This window comes from Microtus pennsylvanicus, chromosome 2, assembly GCF_037038515.1.
Source record: "Microtus pennsylvanicus isolate mMicPen1 chromosome 2, mMicPen1.hap1, whole genome shotgun sequence".
Taxonomy (NCBI): Eukaryota; Metazoa; Chordata; class Mammalia; order Rodentia; family Cricetidae; genus Microtus; species Microtus pennsylvanicus.
Window position 1 is genome coordinate 7,908,740 of NC_134580.1, and position 22,345 is coordinate 7,931,084.

Sequence of the window (22,345 nt, forward strand, 5' to 3'; positions counted from 1 at the left end):
TCTTGTTTTAAATTGTCGAGATGATGGATCCCATTTTCATAGTATGCTTTTTTTTCTCGTTAGAAAAGAGCAGATAAAAACCTGCTGGCAGAGCTTCACCAACACCCCCCGTTTGATGAAACGAAGCCCAACAAGCTTCCCAATGGCGTGGACTTCTGCGATATGGTGGGCAATGTGATCCGGTCTGAGAAAAACCCGCTTAGTGGCAAGGTAAGGGAGAGAGCAGGGAGCCAGCTCACTCCAGCTGTACAGGCGTGCCTGCTGCCTGCCGCCTGCCGAGGCAGAGGACTCTACTGGAGGGGCAGAACCCGTGGTCAGTGCTGGCAGCAGTGCTTTTACATCCTGAGCTCTCTTGCCAGCCTTGCAGTGTGTTTTGATCATGTGTGCTATTAAAAAAACCAACTGGAGCAAGAACATTCATATCTACATGTCTGTCTGTGGGCTATCTGCTGTTCTCTCAACTGCTCTGTGGCACGTAGGTCAGCCTGACTTCGATCACTTTCCAGTAAGAACAATTCTGATTTGGGTGTGGAGTATTCCCCAACAAGGCTCGTGCACAGGGCTCTGGAGGGAAGAGTGATGATGCCCCAAGATGCTTCATGCTTAGGTGAAACAATGCCAGAGGCAGGCGACAGCTCAGTGGAGGTCTGCAGAAGAAGACAGTCAGAGTGCTCTTGGTGACCCTGTGGCTAGGCCTCTTCATCTTTTATGGCTGCATGATCTCTTTCCCCCAAATGGTTCTGGTCATTGGGCCTTAACTAGTCAGCCCTCCCTCCATTCCTGGGACTCGCATGGCAGGCAACTGTACTCGCTGCTACCCCCCCACCCCCAGTTATCTCCCTGTCTCTATCTCTCTTCTTCCCTTCTTTTTTTTTCCTCCCCTTTTCCTCCTTCTCCTTCCCGCCACCTGCCTGTGCTGAGTCCCGCCTGAGTGAGATGAAGACCGAAGGCGTGTGATCCAGGAGCAGACACACAGGCGTCCCTCAGTCATATATGCTATATGGTGGGGAGAGCATAAGCTGAGTTTGTGTGTAACTGTTTTCATATTTATTTATTTATTTATTTATTATGTATACAATATTCTTTCTACGTGTATGCCTGCAGGCCAGAAGAGGGCACCAGATCTCATTACAGATGGTTGTGAGCCACCATGTGGTTGCTGGGAATTGAACTCAGGACCTTTGGAAGAGCAGGCGATGCTCTTAACCGCTGAGCCATCTCTTCAGCCCCCAACTGTTTTCATTTTTGACTTAACGTGTATTTATTACTGATTCAGCAGAGTCTCGTGGCTCTGCCCTTTGCCTTGTGTCATAGATGCCTGGGTGACTCTCTCTAGAGTTGTGGGTTCCTAGTACTGGTTCTGCCGTTTGCTGGCCATATTACTGTAAGTCCTTGAGCTCTGCAGTCCTCAGTGTCCTGAACTATGGAGCCTCAGTTTCCTAGTATGTGATAATAATGTGTGCTCAGAGATTCTAGCCAGGTTAAGAGAAAATGTAATGTCACTTAGCATAGGACCATGAAAATCATGAGACTCACTGAAAGGTTAGGGTTTTTTTCTTTCTTTCTTTGTTTTTATATTTATTTATTTATTGGTTTTTGGTTTTTGAAGACAGGGTTTCTCTGTGTCACTTTGCTGCCTGCCCTGAAACTAGCTCTTGTAGATCAGGCTGGCCTCGAACTCACAGAGATCCTCCTGCCTCTGCCTCCTGAGTGCTGGGATTAAAGGTGTGTGCCACCACCGCCCAGCTTCTTTCTTTGTTTTCATTGCTAGCAATTCAGCCCTCAGGAGGTTGGGACAAGGAGAATCACAAGCTCCTAGTACAGGGGACATAGTGAGGCCCTGTCTTGAGCAACAATAGCAGTAATAATAATAATGGCCACGATACTAATGTAAACTTCATTTCTTTTCAAGTCTTACTGTTTAGACAGAGAATTAGAGAAGTTTCTATCCTCTCCCACCCTGAGCGCCATCTGGCTGGACAGCTTCTGGTGGCTGTTTCATGAACGGTACCAGGTAAATGTGAACCTGTGTCTCCTCCCTCACTGGCCTTGCCTTCTTATGGGACCAAGTTCTAAGTCCCTCTGTTCCAGTGAGTCACCTCTGCAGATCCAGCCTCTCACCTCCCTACTCCTGCCCCACCCACGTACTTGAACCTCAGCTCAGCTCCCCTGAGCTTGAGCAGTCGGTCGCTGCTAAGTAGCGGGTCCAGGACAGGGGAGAGAGGAGAACGTGGGACCTCCTGGCCCAGACTTAGGAGTTTATCTTTCCTGACACTCCATACGTGCTGTGTAAATATGGACGGCAGACAAACAGCTCATTCCTCCACCTGTGGGTTGTGACCCCTTTGCAGGGGTGGGGGTGGGGGTCTCAAATGACCTTTCCCAGGGGGTCACATATCAGATATTTACATTACAACTCATAACAGTTTCAAACTTACAGTTATGACGTAACATTGAAAATAAGTGTAAGTTGGGGTCATCACAGCGTTGATAACCACTGCTCTAGCGAGTAAGACTTCTGAGGTGAGATCAGTGCTTTGCCTGAATCGCAGACCCCTGCCAGGTGTGGTGGTGCATATTCAAGGCCAGCCTGGGGTCTCCTGGTGAGGCCATCTCTGATAAAACAACAAACGAGAAAGAGAAAGCGTGGCAGCCCCTTGGCAGCTGCAGCACGCATGCTGATAATTCTCTGTCTCTCGCCTGGCAGCCAAACAAGGAGATCCAAAACAAGCTATTTGACCGAATAGCCCGAAATTACGCCTTCCTGTTGTTCAAGACAATCAGGTCCCACTATGAAGAGGCGCTCATAAAAGTGAGTATCACAAAACATTCAAGTCTAAAACAGTTTAAAAAAAATTAGACATCTCACCAGGCAATGGTGGCGTATGCCTTTAATCCAAACAATTGGGAGGCAGAGGCAGGTGCATCTCTGTGAGTTCCAGGCCAGCCTGGTCTATAAGAGCTAGTTCCAGGGCTGGAGAGATGGCTCAGTGGTTAAGAGCATTGACTGTTCTTCCAGAGGCCCTGAGTTCAATTCCCAGCAACCACATGGTGGCTCACAACCATCTGTAATGAGATCTGGCGCCTCTTCTGGCCTGCAGGCATACAGGGAGGAAGAATGTTGTATACATAATAAATAAATAAAATCTTTAAAACAAAACATTTATAAAAAAAAAAAAGAGCTAGTTCCAGGGTAGGCTCCAAAAACTACAGACAGAAATTCACTGAGGAAGAAGTATGGATAGGAGAAAAGTTTAGTCACAAATCAAAACAGAAATAAAAACAATAATTGAACTCCCTGGAGCTGGGGGTGTTGCCCTGAAACAGTGCTTCTCAACATGCGTGAGATCCTAGTTCAGTCTCCAGCATCACGCAGAGAAGAGAAGAGAGGAGAAGACCCCCTCTCAGCCTGTATAGTGGTTCACACCTGTAATTCCAGCATTCAGCAGGCAGAGAGATGATTCACGTAAATTCCTGGGCTGCATAGTGAGACCTTGTCAAACAAAGTTCAATTGATCCTGTTTGGAGTAGATAGTCATAGGGAGATGCATGCGTATGCAGTGTATATATTTCCATGTCTTGCTGTTTCCCTGGCTGTGCTCTGGGCAGAGTACAGAAGCACTGAGCGTTAGAACACTGCGGAGGTTTGCTGGCAAGGCAGAGATTGCTGGCTGAGCAGAGTCTGGTTCCTGAGGAGTGTCCTCAGTGACACCCGGAGATGGGGAGATGGGGAGGCAGCCCAAGACAGAAAGGAAGTAGCCTGGTGTTGGGAAGGAATTTGGTCACCGGTTCTTGGCTCAGCCAGGCCTCTTTTCTGAGGGCAGAGATACTGGGACTGATGCTGAGCTCTGTTTCCTCCCAGAGGCTCCCATCGCTTCTGAGCAAAGCCCTGTACACCAGCTTCTGCTGCTGCTTCCCCCAGTCCTGGTTCAACACACATGAATTCAAGTCAGAAATTTGTAACACCATAGGCCTGTGGATCTCAGGTGAGAGGGGAGGAACTTCCTGCCAACTAGGGAAGGAAGGTGGTGCAAAATGTTTCCCACCAGAGGCTGGGTGTGTTTTTTGACTAGCATCAAGACAGTCTTCCTGTTGTTTCCGTATCAGTGGAGTCTGAGCTTGGTCCTACGTACCTGCATATATGCATCCCTGGCTATGGCAGGGAGTTTGTGAGTTCAAAGCCAGCCTGAATTCATGGCAAGCCCCTGCTTTAAAAAAAAACCACAAATACAGCAGCCAAAATGAACTATAAACAAAGTTAAAGCTGGGCATGGTAGCACACACCTAACACACCTGCAGTCCCAACACTTGGGAGGCAAAAGCTATGAGTTTGGGCCAGCCTTGGCTATTTGACAAATATCAGGCTGACCAGAGTTACTTAGACCTATCTCAAAACACCAGAGGGGAAGAAAGAGGGAAGGAAGGAGCAAGGGAGGGAGAGAGATAGAGGATGAGAATGAGAGAGAATGAACTGAGCCGCAGTCCCAATTCCCCTTTCCTTGTAGGCAGTTCTGAGACATGGCCGCCTGACCTGAGCCTGTGCCCCACCACGTCTGCAGGGAGCGAGGCAGCAAGTGTCAGTTCAGCTCTGTTAGTTATCCGTATGCCACGGACCCCAGAGCAGCAAGACCCAGGTGGCCCCTGGGTCCACTTCAGCACATACTGCGCCAGCTCCACCTTGGCTTTCCCAGATAGCTTCACTCCTTTCCCCCACTTCCCTATCTCAGTATAGAACCTTCCTGAGGTCATTGAATGCTGTTATTTTTTTGTGAGGATTTTTGTTGGTCAGATATTGTACGAAACAGGCAACTTTGACATTTTATGTTGGGAGCAAGAAGTACAACAAGGTCACTTGTTTTGTCACCATGGCTAAGCTCTACAGCATCCAGTAGGAAACATGGCTGGATCACAGAGGAGGAGCCGAATGCTTTGGGGGACCCCTGTGCAGGCTGCCTGGTCTTCACTCCCTTCTTTCCACGGGGAGCCGCAAGGAGCCCATTTACCTACCTGCCAGGGAGAGGTGTGATGCCTCTGCCCAGGAGAAGCACACCAGAGATTCACGACCAAGGTTTTCATTCAGGGTCATCTTGGAGACACCTCCGTCTATCTGGGATCTCAGTTCTGGAAAGCTGGCGTTTAGCCAAGCCACACTGTCTACGGACAGCCCAGGAGGAATAGCTCACTCATTAAAAGTAGTTTTGTGTCAGTGTAAGGAGCTGTTTGCTGGCTGTGTTCCTAGACACTAGCCAAGGCCTAGCCTTGCCGGCCTTTCTAAGCCTTGGGCTTGCTGGGTGAACTCTTCTCCGCACACCCTTTTAGCCCTCTGAACATGAAGGGTTAAAGAAGTTCAAGAGCAAACAACCGAGTATCATGCTTTAGATCCAGAGTTGTTCCCCTCCAAAGCTAGGTCTTGGGTCACTGTGGCAACCTGTCATTTCCCACCTTCTTCCTGCTGTTCCTTCTCCCTGGTCCTGCTTTTGCCTAACTAATCACTAGGAATGAACCTCCTGTCTCCTCCTATTCTCGAGTGGAGGCAGCAGCATGGCACAGTGGCTCACGTTTCTCCAGTGACCCTTGGAAGCATCATTTCTGGCACTAAGCCTGAGAGTGTGTTGAAGAACCTTCGCTGAGCAGTTATTCACTGCTGCCTGGTCCAGCGGGAGGCCCTGGGGACGTAGACCTAGCCCTAGCCCCTGTCCCTGGGGAAGGGAACTCTTTGTTCAGCAAGAACAATGGGAGGCAAACAGGAAACTGGGCAGCTGCAGCATCTTCATTAGGTCTGTCATGGGGTCACACGCCCAGGCAACAGAAAGCGGCAGGGCAGATGGCATTGTCCCCATTCCTCAGGTGAGGAAACTCTCCAGAGAGGGAGTGACAAGGCCAGAATAAGGCTGGTAGCAGATCTCCAGTTCCCTGAAGCCATCAGGGAGACTCAAGGCCTCTGTTCCCCTTGTTCTGCTCCATTTTCATTAGTGGAAGTGTCTGTTACCCTCTTGGCTTCTTCTAGGGACGTATCCTTGCCCAAAGAGCTATGACAATTGGGACTACTCGGAGCTGGATCCAGAGAGGTTCCGGAGAGAAGAACTGATGTTACACAGCAGTCGACTTAAAAAGGGTAAGCACCCAGCTCCAGCCCTGTCCCTTCTGCCCCTTTCACAGTCCAGCCACAATGTAACCGAGGCAGAGTACCAGGGCACTGATGTCCCCAGCAGGTTTTCTCTCATAGGCTTCCAGGTTAGCCATCAAATGAATACAATACCAGTGTCGCTGAATATGGAGAGTAGAGTTTTACATTTGGTAGAAAGGCTGGGGACACCAAGTTCTGACACAGGGATTGCCTAGACCATGAGTTCCATCCATAGAGCTATAAGCAAACACGCAAATCTACCCTCTTGTCTGTCTGTTCTCCCATACTGTATCAGGTCTGTATGTACCAGTATCATCTACGAGCCTGCGTGTTCTACACTGTATGGATCTGTATGTTCTAGTATCGTTTATGAGGCCTGTGTGTTCTATGTTCTATCCAGTCTGTGTGTTCTAGTATTGTCTATGAGACCTGTGTATTTTATACTCTATCTAGTCTGTGTTCTAGTATCATCGATGAGGCCTGTGTGTTCTATACTGTATGGGTCTGTATGTTCTAGTATCGTCTATGAGGTCTGTGTGCTCTATGCTCTGTCAGGTCTGTGTGTTCTAGAATTGTCTATGAGGCCTGTGCATTCTATACTCTATTGGGTCTATATGTTCTAGAATTGTCTATGAGGTCTGTGTGTTCTATACTCTATCCAGTCTGTATGTCATACAGTAGAATATGAAAAGCTAGTTATACCGGGCAGTGATGGTACACACCTTTAATCCCAGCACTTAGGAGGCAGAGGCAGGTGGATCTCTGTGAGTTTGAGGCCAACCTGGTCTACAAGAGTTAGTTCCAGGACAAGCTCCAAAGCTACAGAAAAACCCTGTCTCGAAAAGCTAGTTAATAGGAACCTAGGAGCTTACTGGCGCCTGGGACCTGCTGGAACCTCTGGGTGCTATTTCATCTCCATGACAGCCAAGTGAACTACAGGAGACACATGCGTGTCACCACTGAGGACACTGATGTCCAGTGGAGTAACTTGCACAGTCCCAACTTTTCTATTTCCCTCCCCATACCATGTCATAGACATGTTTTGGTGGCATTCACCTCCAATTCAAGCACTTAGGAGACCGAGACAGGAGTTTGAAACCAACCTGGTCAATTACAGAGCAGAAAATTCTACTGCCCACTTGTCATCCACCCTGTGAGCACTCTGACTACAGTTCATTGGCGTTGCTACTTCACTTTGGTGGCTAGTTTAAGAGTCTGTGAAGGTCACGTCACGTCACGTCGTGTCTGTGAGCCAGGTCTTGGGCTGAGATTGTCTCTGGGCCTGTGAGCCTTGCCCCTCCTCCCTATCCAAGGGCAGAGGCAGGCAATTGAGCCCCAGCATGTGGATTGCAACTGCCTTGGGTAGAGACAGGGCACGGAGGCCACACGGAGCAGGGCCAAGATAGCTCCCGACACTGGCCATGCAAGACGTCCACACTGAGATTTGAAGGTCAATGTTCCAGACAGCTGGAGGGAAACCCACTGGTGTAGATGCTGTGGTTAAGTCAACTGGACCCTGCAGCTGAGCCAGGTCCCCACTGCTGGTGAAGTTTTAGTCTCGTCTTGGGGTTCCACGGAAGAGCCTGGCTGCAGCGTCAGTCTGGAAATCGTAACAGCCCCTGCTTTCCCAGGACCAGACTCTGCCTCTGTCACTGTCCTAAGCAAACACATGCTTTCCTCAGGCAATGGGTCAGGCAGGGTTTCTCTGTGTATCCCTGGCTGGCCTGGAACTCCTCTGTAGACCAGGGTTGTTTTTTTTTTTCTAAGTGGGGAGGAAAAAATAAATAAAAGAAAGAAACCAGTTCTTAAATTGTCTTTATTTCTGCATCCAAGGATTAGCTATACTCACTGTTTTTTGTTTTGATGCATTGAAGGTTTAACAACTTGTCGTATTGTCATATTGGTAGTTTTTCTTAGTTTTTAGTGGTTGCAGGGCTCAAACCCAGAACTTCAGCTCATGCTGATCCTGAACTCTGACCCGGCAACACCCCAGTCCTAGATTTTCTTCTACTTTTGTTGTTGTTTTAATTTTTTTCTATTAATTTTGTTTAATTTATTTTATGTGTGAGTGTTTTGCCTGCATGTCAGTCTGTGTACCACATGCGTGTGCTTGGTTCCCACAGAGGTCAGAAGAGAGTGTTGGGTTCCCAGGAACTGGAGTTCCATATGTTTGTGGCCACCCTGTGGATGCTGAGAATGACCCTCTGTAGAGCAGAATGTGCTGTAACCACTGAGCCATCTCTCCAGCACTGGATTTTCCTTTTTAGACTTTTAACCCAGCCATACCTTGTGGCACACGCTTCTAATCCCAGCACTTGGAAGCTAAGGCAGGAGGACTGCAAATTAAAGGCCAACATGGACCCTATAGATTTCAGGGTCAGGGCTAGATAATAAGACCCTATTTCAAAAGCAAACGAACAGAACAAGTGTAGGGGAGGAGGCAGGGGGCTGGGTGTGATGGCACATACCTAATCCCAGCACTTGGGAAGCAGAGGCAGGTGGAGCTCTGTGAGCTTGAGACCAGCCTAGTCTGTCAACAGCCAGAGTTACATAGTAGAGAGACCCTGTCCCCAGCAGGAGAAGTCAGGACTACACAGAGAAATGCTGTCTTAAAAACAAACAAACAAATGAAACCATTTTCTTTGGGACTTGGCTCAGTTTTGTAGGAGTCCTGGATTAGTTTTCCTGTGAAGGCACTGTGACTTTGTTTTGTTATCTGTGCACCATGCCCTGTACATGTGGCCTTGTAGGCATTATTCTCTGCTGGTTCATCAGCTCTGCCTCATTGAGCAGAGGCCCATGCTTGCCTGGGGCCAGTTCTGTTTCTGGTTCCACTATTACCAATGCTTTTAGGATTGTCTTGGGCTGTAACATGAGGGGCCTGCCATTCTGTAACATGAGAACTGGCTTGTTTGGGTTTCCGTCCAGTCCGGTACCCCACAGCCAGCAAACCCCAAAGAAAATCACACAGAGGACTTTATAAGATTATAAACTGAGAGATGGCTCAGAGGTTAAGAGCATTGCCTGCTCTTCCAAAGGTCCTGAGTTCAATTCCCAGCAACCACATGGTGGCTCACAACCATCTGTAATGGGGTCTGGTGCCCTCTTCTGACCTGCAGGCATACACACAGACAGAATATTGTATACATAATAAATAAATAAATATTAAAAAAATATTATAAACTGATTGGCCCATTAGCTCAGGCTTCTTGCTAGCTCTTATAAGTTATATTAACCCATTATTCTTATCTATGTTAGTCACGTGCCTCGGTACCTTTCTCAGTAGGCAGCTCACATCTTGCTTCTTTGGTGGCTGGGCAGAACTGGGAGGAATGGGCTTCCTCCTTCCTAGCATTCTCCTGTTTTCATCACCCTGCCTCTACTTTCTGTCTGGTTGACCCGCCTATACTTCCTGCCTGGCCAATCAGCATTTATTTAAAATATGATTGACAGAATACAGACAATTCTCCCACGAGCTCACCTGCAGTGGCCAGACATCACAGAACAGCTTTTCTGTCTCCTAGGAAGAGAGTTCTCCATCTTCACTTTTAAGAAAACCTCCACGCAGAAGGCAGAACAGAACAAAAACAAGAAATTCTATCGCCCTCAGGTAAGCAGAGAACACAGACCTGGACCCTGAACTACACAGGGCCCCCGAAGCTGCTACAGCCCTGGGTTTCCTGGAACACCTTGGCCGTCTATGGAAGGCATATCTCTAACCTGTTCTACTCCATTTGCTCAGAGAGGGGTCTGTTAGGCTCCAGATTATCCACTTATGGAAGGAGTATGGGGGACAACCACGGAAACGTGAGAGGAGCAGACCCAGCCTTTGAGTCCAGATTGACCCCCAGATGTGTAGGCTCATGGCTCCAGGCTCACATCTGGGTCTCAGTCCTTCATCTCTGTCTGTGTCTCCCCCCACCCTCTTCTTCTCTCCTTCTCTCCCCATCCCCTCCTGAGAGTGGAATCTAGACTCTGCTAGGCAAACATCCTGCTATGGCACTATAGATGCAGCTTGCAGTGGCTGCTGATCCCCTTCAGTCCCACGCTCAGAGCTGTTTTTCTTGGCCCCCTCTAGAGGATGCTCCTGATGAAGCAAGCTCAATCCCCTTTCTTTCTGAGCATCCGTGTGCTCTGGGCATCCCTCTGACCATGGCCATGTCCACACTGATCTTGAAGCTCTAGGTCAACATGCCTTTTCCTGATGACCGAGTGCCCATATTGGACACCGCATGAGGCTTGATGCCAGGTTATATGCCATGTGTTTACTGCCTGGGCCTCAGCACAGAGATGATGCAACCCACCTCCATTCTCCATGTGCCTCTTGTAACGGTCTCCCATTCTCACTGAGGGTTTTTTTTTTTGTTGGTTGAACTTCTCCCTCTGCTAGTATGTAAACTCTATGAGGGAGGGGCTGTCTCCTGTCACTGTCTGGACTCCTTTATCATCAAAGGTAGGCCTGCCACCAAGAAGGCACTCCATAGGATGTCTTCATGATGGTCACCCTTTGTAAGCTCTGGGCCCTGTGCTTAGCATGCGATGGAGATCTCTGTCACTCCTGCCCCAAGCACAGGCAGAACAGGCGTGGCTGAGGCCAACTGTCAGTGTTTGGGCACTGCCAGTCACTGTGCCCAAAACAAATAGGTTTCTTTGTACTGAAACACAGAAAGCCTTCTGACATTTATTGCAAGAACCCAGCTGAGAGTTCCCATCTTCTGTCCTGGAAATAGAAATAATCAAAACCTGGAACCTTGAAAGCAGCTGAAATTTGAATGGCAAACCAGGACAGAGGGAGTATTTGGATGTACTGGCGATAGAGCCTCTTACCATGAGCAGACAGTCCCCATCTGCTCAGTGAGTGCAGCTGGCTGCATTCAGAACATGCATTTCAGTGGCAGCCGACTCTCTGAGAGTCCAGAATTCAGGATACCAACCCGTGCTTTCTCTAAGACCGACTTGCCATCTGCCCTTGTCTCACTCACGCACCGAGGACCTGTAGTGGATCTGCTTGTTCTGTGACTTAGTTATAAATCAGGGCTCCCAGAAACCCGTCAAAGACTCAGTCAAGTCTCCCGCCCCTTTAATGAGTTTTAAAGATGGCAGAAGGCAGCGTCTATAAAGAGGAGTTTGAGCTGGAAGATGGCTCTGTTGATAAAGTGTTGATAAAAACCTGAAGACCTGAGTTCAATCCCCAGAACCCATGTGAAAAGACTGGGTGTGGTGGTGTGTGCCTGTCACCTAAGTGCTGGGGATGCAGAGGCAGACAGATCCCTGGCCAGCAATCATTGGCCAGTCAGTTAGTTCAATCATTGAGCTCCAGGCCGCTGTGAGGTTCTGTCTCAAAAACAGTGTTCTTGAGGGCCCAGCTGTCCTGGGTGTTCTTTGTATCTTTCAGGAAGCGCTTGCTCCTGTCCGCAGTCCTCCTGGGCACCAGAGTCCAAAACACCAGTTCCTCTCATTGCTTATTGTGTCTGATGTCTCGGGCAGCTGTGAGGCATGGGAGGGGGTGCAGAGAGGAGAGCAGTGTGAGTCTTTACCTGGGGTGTGGAGAGGAAGAGGGTGCATGTGACAGAAGGCACCCTGCAGGTGCCTGTGAGCTGAGAGCCCAAGGGGCTATTGGGAGAAGGAACCGGATGAATGGAGAGCCTTCCAGGAGGTAGGAACAGCTTGTACAAAGGCCTGAGCTGGGAGGGAGGAAGGGAGAGAGGGATGGAGGGAAGGAGGGAGAGAAGGAAAAGAGATAGAGCTAATTGGGGAACAGAGAGTACAGAGCTTTGTAAGTGAGGGGAATTGAGGCAGGAATTAAATCTGAGGATGTGGACTGTTCATTTCCTGGAAATGAGAAGATAGACCAGATTTCCATTGTTCGTTCATGTATCACTGGACAGCTGGGCAGCTTCCATTTCCCCGCTGTAGTGAATAGAACAGCAGTAAAGGTGTCTGTGTGGTGGGTGTGCAGTTGTCCGGGTGTCTGCCCAGGAGTGAGGGTCATATGGTAGTTCTAGTTTTAATAATTTTCATAAAAGTTGTATTAATTTGTACCCCACATCAGCAGTGATTCAGGCTCCTCTTCCTCAGCCCTCCCCACCATTGTACCCCACATCAGCCATGATTCAGGCTCCTCTCCCTCAGCCCTCCCCACCATTGTACCCCACATCAGCTGTGATTCAGGCTCCTCTCCCTCAGCCCTCCCCACCATTGTACCCCACATCAGCTGTGATTCAAGGCTCCTCCCCACCATTTGTTGTCACACTTAGGATATTTGCTGCCCTTGTACAAGTCCATGGCCACAGTCCTGCATCTGGCGGTTTATGGGATCCTTCCCATTTCCTTCTCTAGCCAGCCTCCTGGAGTGTGAAGATGGTGCCTGGAGCTCTGGCCATCATCTTAGTCCCTAAGGACAGTCTTCTTAGAGTGAAACCCAAAGGTGGGAGAAGTCAAGACTCCTGAGCCTTAGCACGACTCTGTGGGAGAGCAGATTCTAGCTTGAGCCACTGTTATCTGGGAGTGCTTCAAGGCAGGGACTAGGTTTCTTCTGTGGTTGGCAAGCAGCAGATACCACAGTAGTTACTCAAAGAAACGTTAGTGGAGGCCATGCCCCGCCAGAATGCTTAGAAGTGGCCATGTCCGGGAGCCACAGTGAACATCGCACGTGGCAGCTGGCTTCATCTTGAAGGAACTCCAGGGAGCAAAGATATTCAGTTACTGCTCCAGATCTTTAGCAGCTGAGTGACATCCCACTACTGCCTGACACCCACTCCACATCATCCTTTGTGCTTTCCCCTCTGACCCACTTCCCTCTGCCGTGGTCCTGAAGCTGGGCCAGAAAGTTCTTCTCACTTTACTGAGAAGGATGAGGTAGAGCCAAAGTGCAAGTATTTCTCTCATACCAGTTTTGCTAACTTTATTTATTTAAAATAATGCTCCCATGAAGTCTTCTAGTTTACCTGCGATCCATGAGAAAATCTTAACAAGACAGCTGACCACAGAGGACAGCTCACGACGTCAACAAACGAAAGGTAAGCAGGCTGCAGCGGAGGGCAAGGCTGGCTTGCTTCTCCGTTCTTGCCCCTGAAACCCTGCTGCGTGGATCCATCAGAGCACACTTTGCTTTGCCCTTGGGTTTGACCCAGGCCCTGGCACCAAGCAGTGGCTAGGAGAGGGTGCTTTGTTGTTTCAGTCAGATAAGCACCCCAGTGCACAAGACATTCCCACGACAGAGCCCTCAACACAAGTGTCAAGAGTGCCAGGGCTCCCAACCCTGTTCATTATGTCAGGCCCTGCATCCTTGGAGTTCAGTTTATTTTGCCACCCAAGTGCTGGGATAAACTTATGTGCCACCCTTGGCAAGGATATGTTCCCAGTAAACCAAGTTAAGTTTTGTCAAGACTCCATGCCATCTCTAGAGAAAGGAATGAGGCCCTATCCAGGGCCATAGACATTCAGGCTTTAACTGTTGTTTGAACATAAAAAGTGCCCGCACAGGAAGCGGGATAAACTGTTATCAGCCTTCCCACAGATGTGGTTAATTGTGCTGGATTTCTTGCTTCTTATCTGGCAAGTTGTCAAACTCTAGGGTAACTGGGCTCCCTGCCCACTCTGTTTTCAAGACAGGGTTCCCCTGTGTACCTTTGGAGCTTGTCCTGGAACTTGCTTTATAGACCAGGCTGGCCTCAAACTCACAGAGATCCACCTGCCTCTGCACCCCACCCTTCCCAGTGCTGGGTTTAAAGGTGCATGTTAGAAGGAGGCCACTTGTTCTTCCCAGCAGCCCAGCTAGCTTAGACCCAAAATAACCACACAGAAACTGTATTGATTAAAACACTGCTTGGCCCATTAGCTCTAGCTTCTCATTGACTAACTCTTACATCTTTAATTAACCCATTTTTATTACTCTGTATATCACCATGAGGTTGTGGCTTACCAGCAAAGTTTCAGCATGTCTATCTCCGGTGGTGGCTCAATGGCATCTCTTGACTCCGCCCTTCTTTCTCCCAGAATTTAGTCTAGCTTTCCCTGCCTACCTAAGTTCTGCCTTACTATAGGTCCAAAGCAGTTTCTTTATTCATTAATGGCAATCACAGCACACAGAGGGGACTCTCACATCACCTCCCCTTTTCTGTTTTAATAAAAAGAAAGGTTTTAACTTCAACATAGTAAAATTGCATATAACAAAACAGGTATCAAACAAGAATTACAGCCGGACGGTGGTGGCGCACGCCTTTAATCCCAGCACTCGGGAGGCAGAGACAGGTGGATCTTTGTGAGTTCGAGGCCAGCCTGGACTACAAGAGCTAGTTCCAGGACAGGCTCCAAAGCTACAGAGAAACCCTGTCTCAAAAAACCAAAAAAAAAAAAAAAAACCCAACAAGAATTACAGTTACAATATTTATATCTACTTTATCTTTTACCATAACTAAGGAAAACTATAATTATAAATTCTTCAACTCCATCAAAGACTCCAGAAGGATATATTACCTAAGTAAACAGGAAATACATTGTAAGCAATTTCCAAAACTCTAGAATTGACAGAGACATCTCACTGCCTGGACAGTCACCCACAGTTTTTCTGTACCATTGGGGCATCTATCTGGAGCCTACTGCCCCATAGTATCCAGCAGACTTTTCCGTGAAGCAGGAAATTTCAAAGACAGTTCTGCCTATATTGGCAGTTTGTCAGTCATTTTTTTCTGTGTCCTGCAGAATGTCTAGCAGACTCTTTCATGAAGCAGGAACCCCAAAGGACTGTCTCACTTTTAGGCAAGTTCATTTCTCTGTGGATTCTGCATGTCCAGTTCATCTAATGAACTCCATAATGAGCCTCTTTTTTTTTCCATAATGAGCCTCTTTGATGCCCCTCTTCTTCTTGAAGTAGATTGGTGCTGCTAGGAGCAGATGTGTCTCACTGTCATGAAAAGTTCTAAATTTTTAAAACATTTAAATGCCATATTCTGAAGGTCTCTGAAAGATTTGAAGGATACCTAACTAACTGAAATATGACCTGTCCAGCAAGCCACGTAATTTGTGGGCCTCGAGTTCAGGATCACCTGGGTAGGAATGGGGGGAAAGAGAAAGAGAACCAAGCGCGTATAAAGAATGACAGAGTCAGTCTGAGATGCGTCTAGGTTCCATTTATTGCAGGCAGGGGTTTATTCTTATAGAGTGGTTTTGATTGGGAGGGGTAGGGTTAGAGGGGAGCAGAAACTATCGCGCCCTAGGCCAGGGAGGAAGCAATATATCTCTAGAAACATCTACGTGGTTAGGCCATGTCTTGGCACCTTGTGTCTTGGCACCTTGTGGTCAGATCATTCTGAGAACTGTATCACAGCTGTCTGAGCAGCAAGCTGTTTTGGCAGCAAGCTGTTTTTGCAGAGAGGATGAGGAAAATTGGCCAATACTTTAGGTCAGGGGGCTTCTTGGTCCCCAACAGAAATATATCTCTATATATCTAGAAAACCTAACTAACATGACTACAATCTTGACTATTATAGATGACTATCTATTAACTTATATTACTTAATTATACATTACATTTTAAAAAGAACTACACAAACACAATACCTTAATCAAGGGCAGAAATATACATATATGGTATAACAAAATTTACCTTAAATTTGTATCAATAAATCAAGAGCTATACCAAAGCAAATTATTCATCTCTATAGCATGTCCCCCAAATATAAAGAAAGATTTATTCCGTCAATTTTATAGGAACTTTTTTTTTTTCTTTTTCGAGACAGGGTTTCTCTATAGTTTTGGAGCCTGTCCTGGAACTAGCTCTTGTAGACCAGGCTGGTCTCGAACTCACAGAGATCCGCTTTCCTCTGCCTCCCAAGTGCTGGGATTAAAGGCGTGCACCACCACCACCCGGCTAAAGAAAGATTTATAAACAATATTTGGGACTATGGGTGTAGTTTCTTTTTTCTCCCAGCATTCAGTCTAGCTTTCTCTGCCTACCTAAGTTCTGCCTTGCTATAGGTCCAAAGCAGTTTCTTTATTCATTAATGATAATCACAGCACATAGAGTGGACCCCCACATCAGATGTGTGCTATCACCACCCAACTTACTTTCTTTCTTCTTTCTTTGTTTCTTTCTTTGTTTCTCTCTTTCTTTGTTTCTTTCTTCCTTTCCTTCCTTTTATTAAGATTTTATTTATTAATTTATGCATGTGCATGTTTTGCCTACATGTATGCATGTGCACCATGGTACTCAAGGAGGCCAGAAAAGTATTGGACCCCCTGGAATTAGAATTACAGACAGCTGTGAGCAGCCATGTGGGTGCTCGGAACCAAACCCAGGTCCTCTGCAAGGGCAGTAAGTACTCATAACTGCTGAGTCATCTCTACAGCCCTGGGTTTATTTTTATATTTATTCAACATTATGTGTATATATGTACATTTTTGTAAGTGTGTGCCATGGGTTTTGGATACCCTTGAAGGCCAGAACAGGGCACCAGATCCCCTGGAGTTGAGTTAAAGGCCACCAATGTGAGCTTCCCGATGTAGATGCTGGGAACTGAACTCCGGTCCTTCGGAAGAGCAACATGTGTTATTAACCTATGAACCATTTCTCCAGCCTTAGACATTTTTCTTCCTTCTTGCTGCTGGGGGCTGAACCCATGGTCTTGTGCATGTTGGTCAAGCTGTCTACCACTGAGCTACGTCCCCACCCTAGACTAATGCTACTTTTTCTCTTGATGTAAACGGAGCCTGCACTTTTGTTTATCAGCTGCCCAGACCCGAATAATAACACAGAAACTATATTAATTACAGCACTGCTTGGCCAACCACTCGGGCATATTTCTAACTAGCTCTTACATCTTAAATCAACCCATTTCCATTATTTTATATTTTATCACAAGGCTCATGGTTTGTTACCACACATCTTGCTTCTTGGGCAGTTAGGTGTCGTTTACCTCACTCGCCTTCTTTTTCCCTGCATTCAGTTTAGTTTTCCCAACCTAGCTTTATTCTGCCCTGCTGTAGGCCAAAGCAGCTTCTTTATTAACCAATGGTAATAAAACATATTCATAGCATTCAGAGGGGAATCCCACATCATCTTGGTGTGTTGGTGACTTGGTTCCACTGTTCTCTGCCTTCCTGTGCTACCATCGAGAGCTCTGCAGTCTTTCCAGTGGTCTGTTTTCAGTGACCTGATGTCTTCAAGCAATTCTCTGCTAACCTCCTACAGGAATGCAAAGTTTTGTGCAGAAGCTGTTTTTTTTGTTTGTTTGTTTTTTTGTTTTTTGTTTTTTTTTTTTTTGTATTGTAGACCCAATGCTCATTCTGTTCCTGCATGGCATTTTAAAAACTTTGGGACTGTCCTTATTCTGTGACCACACTGTTTTTATAGATACTTTATCATGGCGCCTGGGTTAGTGTGGCTCTTGTTATTTACATGTCATGCCCTTTTTTTCTTCAGTAAACTCGGAGGTCCTTGAAGGTAATCCATTTCTAGTACCCAGCATGAACCTGGTTTGGAGTGGATGTTCAGTGATTATCTGTGGACAGAGAGATGGGCCAACATGGCCTATGGCTGTTTGTCTGACTGTAGAGCAAATGGAGTCATCTGGGTCCCCTGCAATTCCAGAGGACTGACGCCTTGCACCAATCCCACCATGCAAGGGCACTTCCGCTCTAGCGGCAAACTGAGACCCACCTCAGATGCCCTTTTCCCTGGGCGTCTCACAATCACTTTTTTGCTGTGTCACATTGACAGATCATCCAACATCAACCCTGTTCTCCCGGAAAGCCACGCAGCAAGTTAAGAGGATATCGGAAGCCAGAGCATGGATGAGTTTGTATCTGAAAAAGGTGAGCATATGATTGGAAATTTAAGGTCTATTTTATTGTTTTTAATTTGTGTGTGTGTGTGTGTGTACATATAGTGTGCATGTGAGTATGTATGTATGTGAGTGCGGGTGTCCTCAGAGGCCAGAAGAGGGTGTCTGAGCCCCTGAAGCTGGAGTTACAGGCTCTTGTGAGTCACCTGACATGGTCACTGGGAACCAAACTCGTATCCTCAGGAAGAGCAGCAGACATCCTTAACTGCTGAGCGTCTCCAGGTTAGAGCAGAGGTGAGTTAAAGGAGCCATGGATGGCCAAAGCATCTTCATCTTACTCAGATGGCACGTAAGAGCAGGGGCATTTCTGATTACAGCTCAGATGTTGCCTGCAGATCTCCTAAGGATGATTACTGGGTCAAGAAGACACCCATTGTCAGAGTGTTTTGTCTGTATTTAAATTCCCTGTTGGAGCCAGGTATGGTAGCTCACACCTATAATCCCAGCATTTAGGAGGCTGACTTGGGAGGATTGCTAAGCATTCTAGCCAGCCTGAGCCATGTAGCAAGTTCTAGGCTATCCCAAGCTAGAGTCAGACCTTGTTCTCTGAAGGCATAAATAATATTTTTTTCTACTTTAACTCAGACCCCCATGCATAACAGGAAGAGAGCTGTGAGCTTGCTTCTGCTTCCTTCTCTCTGTTATAGAAATAAATACACCTTTTCAGTGGGTTCAGATCTCACCAGCCTATGCAAGCTTACCACCAGGCACAGCTGTTATACAGAGAAACCCTGTTTTGGAATACAAAACAACAACAAAAAAAAAAAAGAAGAAGAAGGAAGGAAAGAAAGAAAGAAGGAAGGAAAAAAGAAAAAAAAGAAAAAAGAAACACAACATTTCCAGACCAGGGTGTACTGAGGTGGAGCACTTGCCTGCTGTGAGAAGGGCTGGGTTGCCAAAAGAAGGCAAAAGTTGGTAGCATCTGCTGCCACCCAGCTCCACTACCACCTGTCTTCTTCTTCTTGTTGTTGTTTGTTTGTTTGTTTTCGTTTTCTGAGACAGGGTCTCTCTGTATAGCCTTGGCTGTCCTGAAACTCACTTTGTAGACCAGGTTGGCCTTGAACTCAGAGATCCACCTGCCTCTTGCTGGGATTAAAGGTGTGTGCCACCACTTCCTGGCTTCCCCCACCCCTCAATTAATACAAGGTCTCATTGTCTCCCAAGCTGGCTTTGAACTGCTTATCTGCCTGCCTTAACCTGCCAACTGCTGACTATGTGCACCATTCTGCTAAGCTTTTTGTGACAGCCTGCTTATTAATTACAATGATAATCTTTGCCATTGGTGAAAAATTCAGTCTTTAAAGTTTTTGTTAAATTGTGTGTGTGTGTGTGTGTGTGTGTGTGTGTGTGTGTGTGTGTGTGTGTTGCCTCACATGTACAAGTGACCATGGAGGAAAAACTTACAGAAATGGAATTACTAGAACAAAACACATACATTAGATTCACAAGAAAAGCATACAGTTGGAATTCACTTGCCTCTAAGCCTGTGTTGCGCATTGTCCAGTTATTTCTGACAAGGGACACGGCTCTTTGTTATTGCAGTAGACCACACGCAGAACCTTTCCTTTGTGTTGGCCTTCCCTGAGGAGGCGTCTTAAGCTGGAGTTGCTGGGTCAGAGGCATGGATGCTGGAAACATGGCATGTCCGTTGCCGTTCCTACTGCTGTGATAAGATGCCCGGAGAAGAACAAGCTAAGGGAGAGAGGCTTTGTTTGGACTCATGGTACAGACCATGGAGGTGGGGAGGGGACAGCAGCAGGGACCTGAGGTAGGTGGCCACATTGTGTTCACACTCAGGAAGCGGAGCGCCATGGATGCTAGCTCTGAGCTCATGTTCTCCAAGCCAGACAGGAATAGCCCCACCCACAGGGAAGATGGATCTTCCAATTTGGTCAGTCAAGATACTCCCTCACAGATATGCCCAGAAGCTAAGTAATCCCTCATTTTTATGTCTGGAGACTTGTTCCTTGAGTGACTCTAATCCCTGTTAAGTTGATGACACTCTGCATCACACATGACAATATCCTTTCCTTCCTTTTCCCCCAGTCCCACCATGCCTGCAAAAGCCCCAAGCTGACTTCAAACCAATTCAACCTTTATGGGAAGAGCCCACTAATCGTGTACTTCTTCCTCAACTACTCCACGCTGCAGCTGAATGGCCAGGATGTGCTGGTCAGCAGGAGAGAAAAGACCAATTTCGTCCCATATCCTTTTCACCAGACTCCTGCCACCTCTTTGCAGAAGCGGGGCTTGAGGGGAAGCATCCAGGCTTTCATGCGTAACCTGGCACACAGTGTGTACTTGTTAGGAGCAGCCATGGTATGTTCTTCAGGGGTAGAGTCTTGCTTCTGTGCTAAGGTGAGCCTCAAGTCTAGACCTTGGGTGCTGGCCAGTAGACCCTAAGCATGTCAAATTGCCCCATGTACAGAGCCACGCTTTTTCATCTTTCAGCATGAACTTAGGTACCATAGCTAGATGCTCACTGGTCCAAGAGTGTATGGACCATCAGTTTTGGCATCCATGTGAGAGTTTCATCTAACCTCCTCCTTCCCAGCTCCATTTGGAGCTGGTAAAAAGCTGAGCTCATGGGAAACAGGTGCAGCATGTGTTGGTATTCTGAGCCCTAACAACATGCCTTGGGGCTAGAGCATGAGTTCTACTGGGAATCAGTTTGCTCTGTTTGTTCAAACAGCTCCAGACTCTGGAACTAATGCTACACTAGCCAGCCAAGTGACCTTGGAAACATCCCGGTTTGTCTGTGGGCATCACTTTTTTCATCTGTAAAATCAGAATAAGGGTTTCCACCTCAGGCGTGCTGTTTGTTTTCTAAGACAAAGTCTGTCTGTGTGGTCCTGGCTGGCCTGGAACTTACTGTGTATGTAGACCAGGCTGGTCTTGAACTCACAGAGATCTGCTTGCCTCTGCCTCCTGAGTGCTGGGATTTAAGACTTGTGCCGCCACACCCAGCTTCAGGGGCACTTTTGCAGATTGATTCCCAGAGCAGTAGAGGGTGCTCAGCACAGGGCTGGTACTCCAGGCTCATGGGCAGGAGGGCAGCAGAAGGCCTTTTCCTCTTCTGCCTGTAGACCATGACACAGATTTCTGAAGGATGGTGACAGCTGTCACTAGACAACACAATCCAAACTGTCCCAGCATCACCCTGTCCTTTAGGTCCCGAGGGAGCAGCTGGCTGGCTAGTCACCCTCCAAGCTCCCTAAGTGAAGACGTCCCACTGAGCTAGCGGTGTTGTGATTGGGTGGTGTGTAGCTGGCACTAAATGGCACTAAATGCCATTGCTGTTTACACCATCCTCTAAAGGAAGGGTTATCTTTTCGAGAGGTTCTTAAGTTAGGGTCTGACCATATAGCTGAGGCTGGCCTCAAACTCAGGGCAATCCTCCTGCCTCAGCCTCGTGATTGCTGATATTACAGGTGTAAATCACCAGACCTGGCTGTTATCCCCTTTCATAGATAGATAAATGGAGACACAGAGAGTGACAGCGGAGGTTCAAGGCTTGTCACAAATGCAGCCGAGGTTCTAACCAGGGGCCGGAGTGCAGCAGAGGAGAGAGGTGTGGCTTGATTCGGTGTAACCTGCAGCTCTGGCTGGCCTGGAACTCCCTGTGTCCTCGAACTTGATCCTCCTAACTCTATTTTCCGAGTGCTAGGGTTACCGGTGTGCCTCACCACACCTGACTGAAAGAGAGGCCTCTTCAGCATTAAACTTGAAGTGGACGATGAAACCGAGTGTGCCGGTATGTACCTATACTGTCAGCACTCAAGGGAGGGGCAGGAGGCTAGTTATTAACTTGAGACATAGCTGCATCCTGTTTCAAAAAACCGAAATCCAGCTGGGCTTGATGTGCACACCTTTACTCCCAGCACTCAGGAGGCAAAGGTGGGTGGATGTCCGTGAGCTCAAGGCCAGCCTGGTTTAAGATAGTCAGACTATCTTAAAAAAAAAAAAAAAACAAAAAACAAATGCCAAGTCAGAAAACGAGATGAGTCATCAGGCAGGCCTCCAAGGAGGGATATTGGAGTCCCCTCCCCTTTACCGTTGTGATGGCAGACTCCAAGTCCAGACTATTCAGCTGGGCTCGGAACTAAACTGGTGGCCTGCAGCTACAAAGAACCGGTGATGCTGGGGAACCCTCTGGAAACAGAGCTTCACTGCCCAGCAGTGGATGCTGCCATCCTCCTTCTTTAGACATCTAAGGAAGTACTTTCTCCCTCCCTACCATGGACAGGGCCAAAGGGGGCCTTATGACAAGGTGGACACTGCCTGACCACAGACAGGACAGCTCTCTTCATTCCCAGGCTAGCCCTAGCCAACCTCAGGTCACTCCCTCCAAACCCCAGAGCACCCAACATTGTCC

The 22,345-nt window shown here is 47.6% G+C and overlaps 1 protein-coding gene across 1 annotated transcript in view; it reads left to right on the forward strand.

Annotated features, from left to right (window-relative positions):
• Fam227a (family with sequence similarity 227 member A) overlaps positions 1-22,345 on the forward strand; it is a 55,329-nt gene that overhangs the window by 22,981 nt on the left and 10,003 nt on the right. Inside the window, exons 6-14 of the mRNA XM_075959884.1 lie at positions 64-210; positions 1,913-2,014; positions 2,708-2,812; positions 3,863-3,986; positions 6,008-6,115; positions 9,652-9,737; positions 13,062-13,146; positions 17,847-17,941; positions 20,017-20,174. Coding sequence (XP_075815999.1) covers positions 64-210; positions 1,913-2,014; positions 2,708-2,812; positions 3,863-3,986; positions 6,008-6,115; positions 9,652-9,737; positions 13,062-13,146; positions 17,847-17,941; positions 20,017-20,174 — 1,010 coding nt within the window. The remainder of the gene's footprint in view (positions 1-63; positions 211-1,912; positions 2,015-2,707; positions 2,813-3,862; positions 3,987-6,007; positions 6,116-9,651; positions 9,738-13,061; positions 13,147-17,846; positions 17,942-20,016; positions 20,175-22,345) is intronic.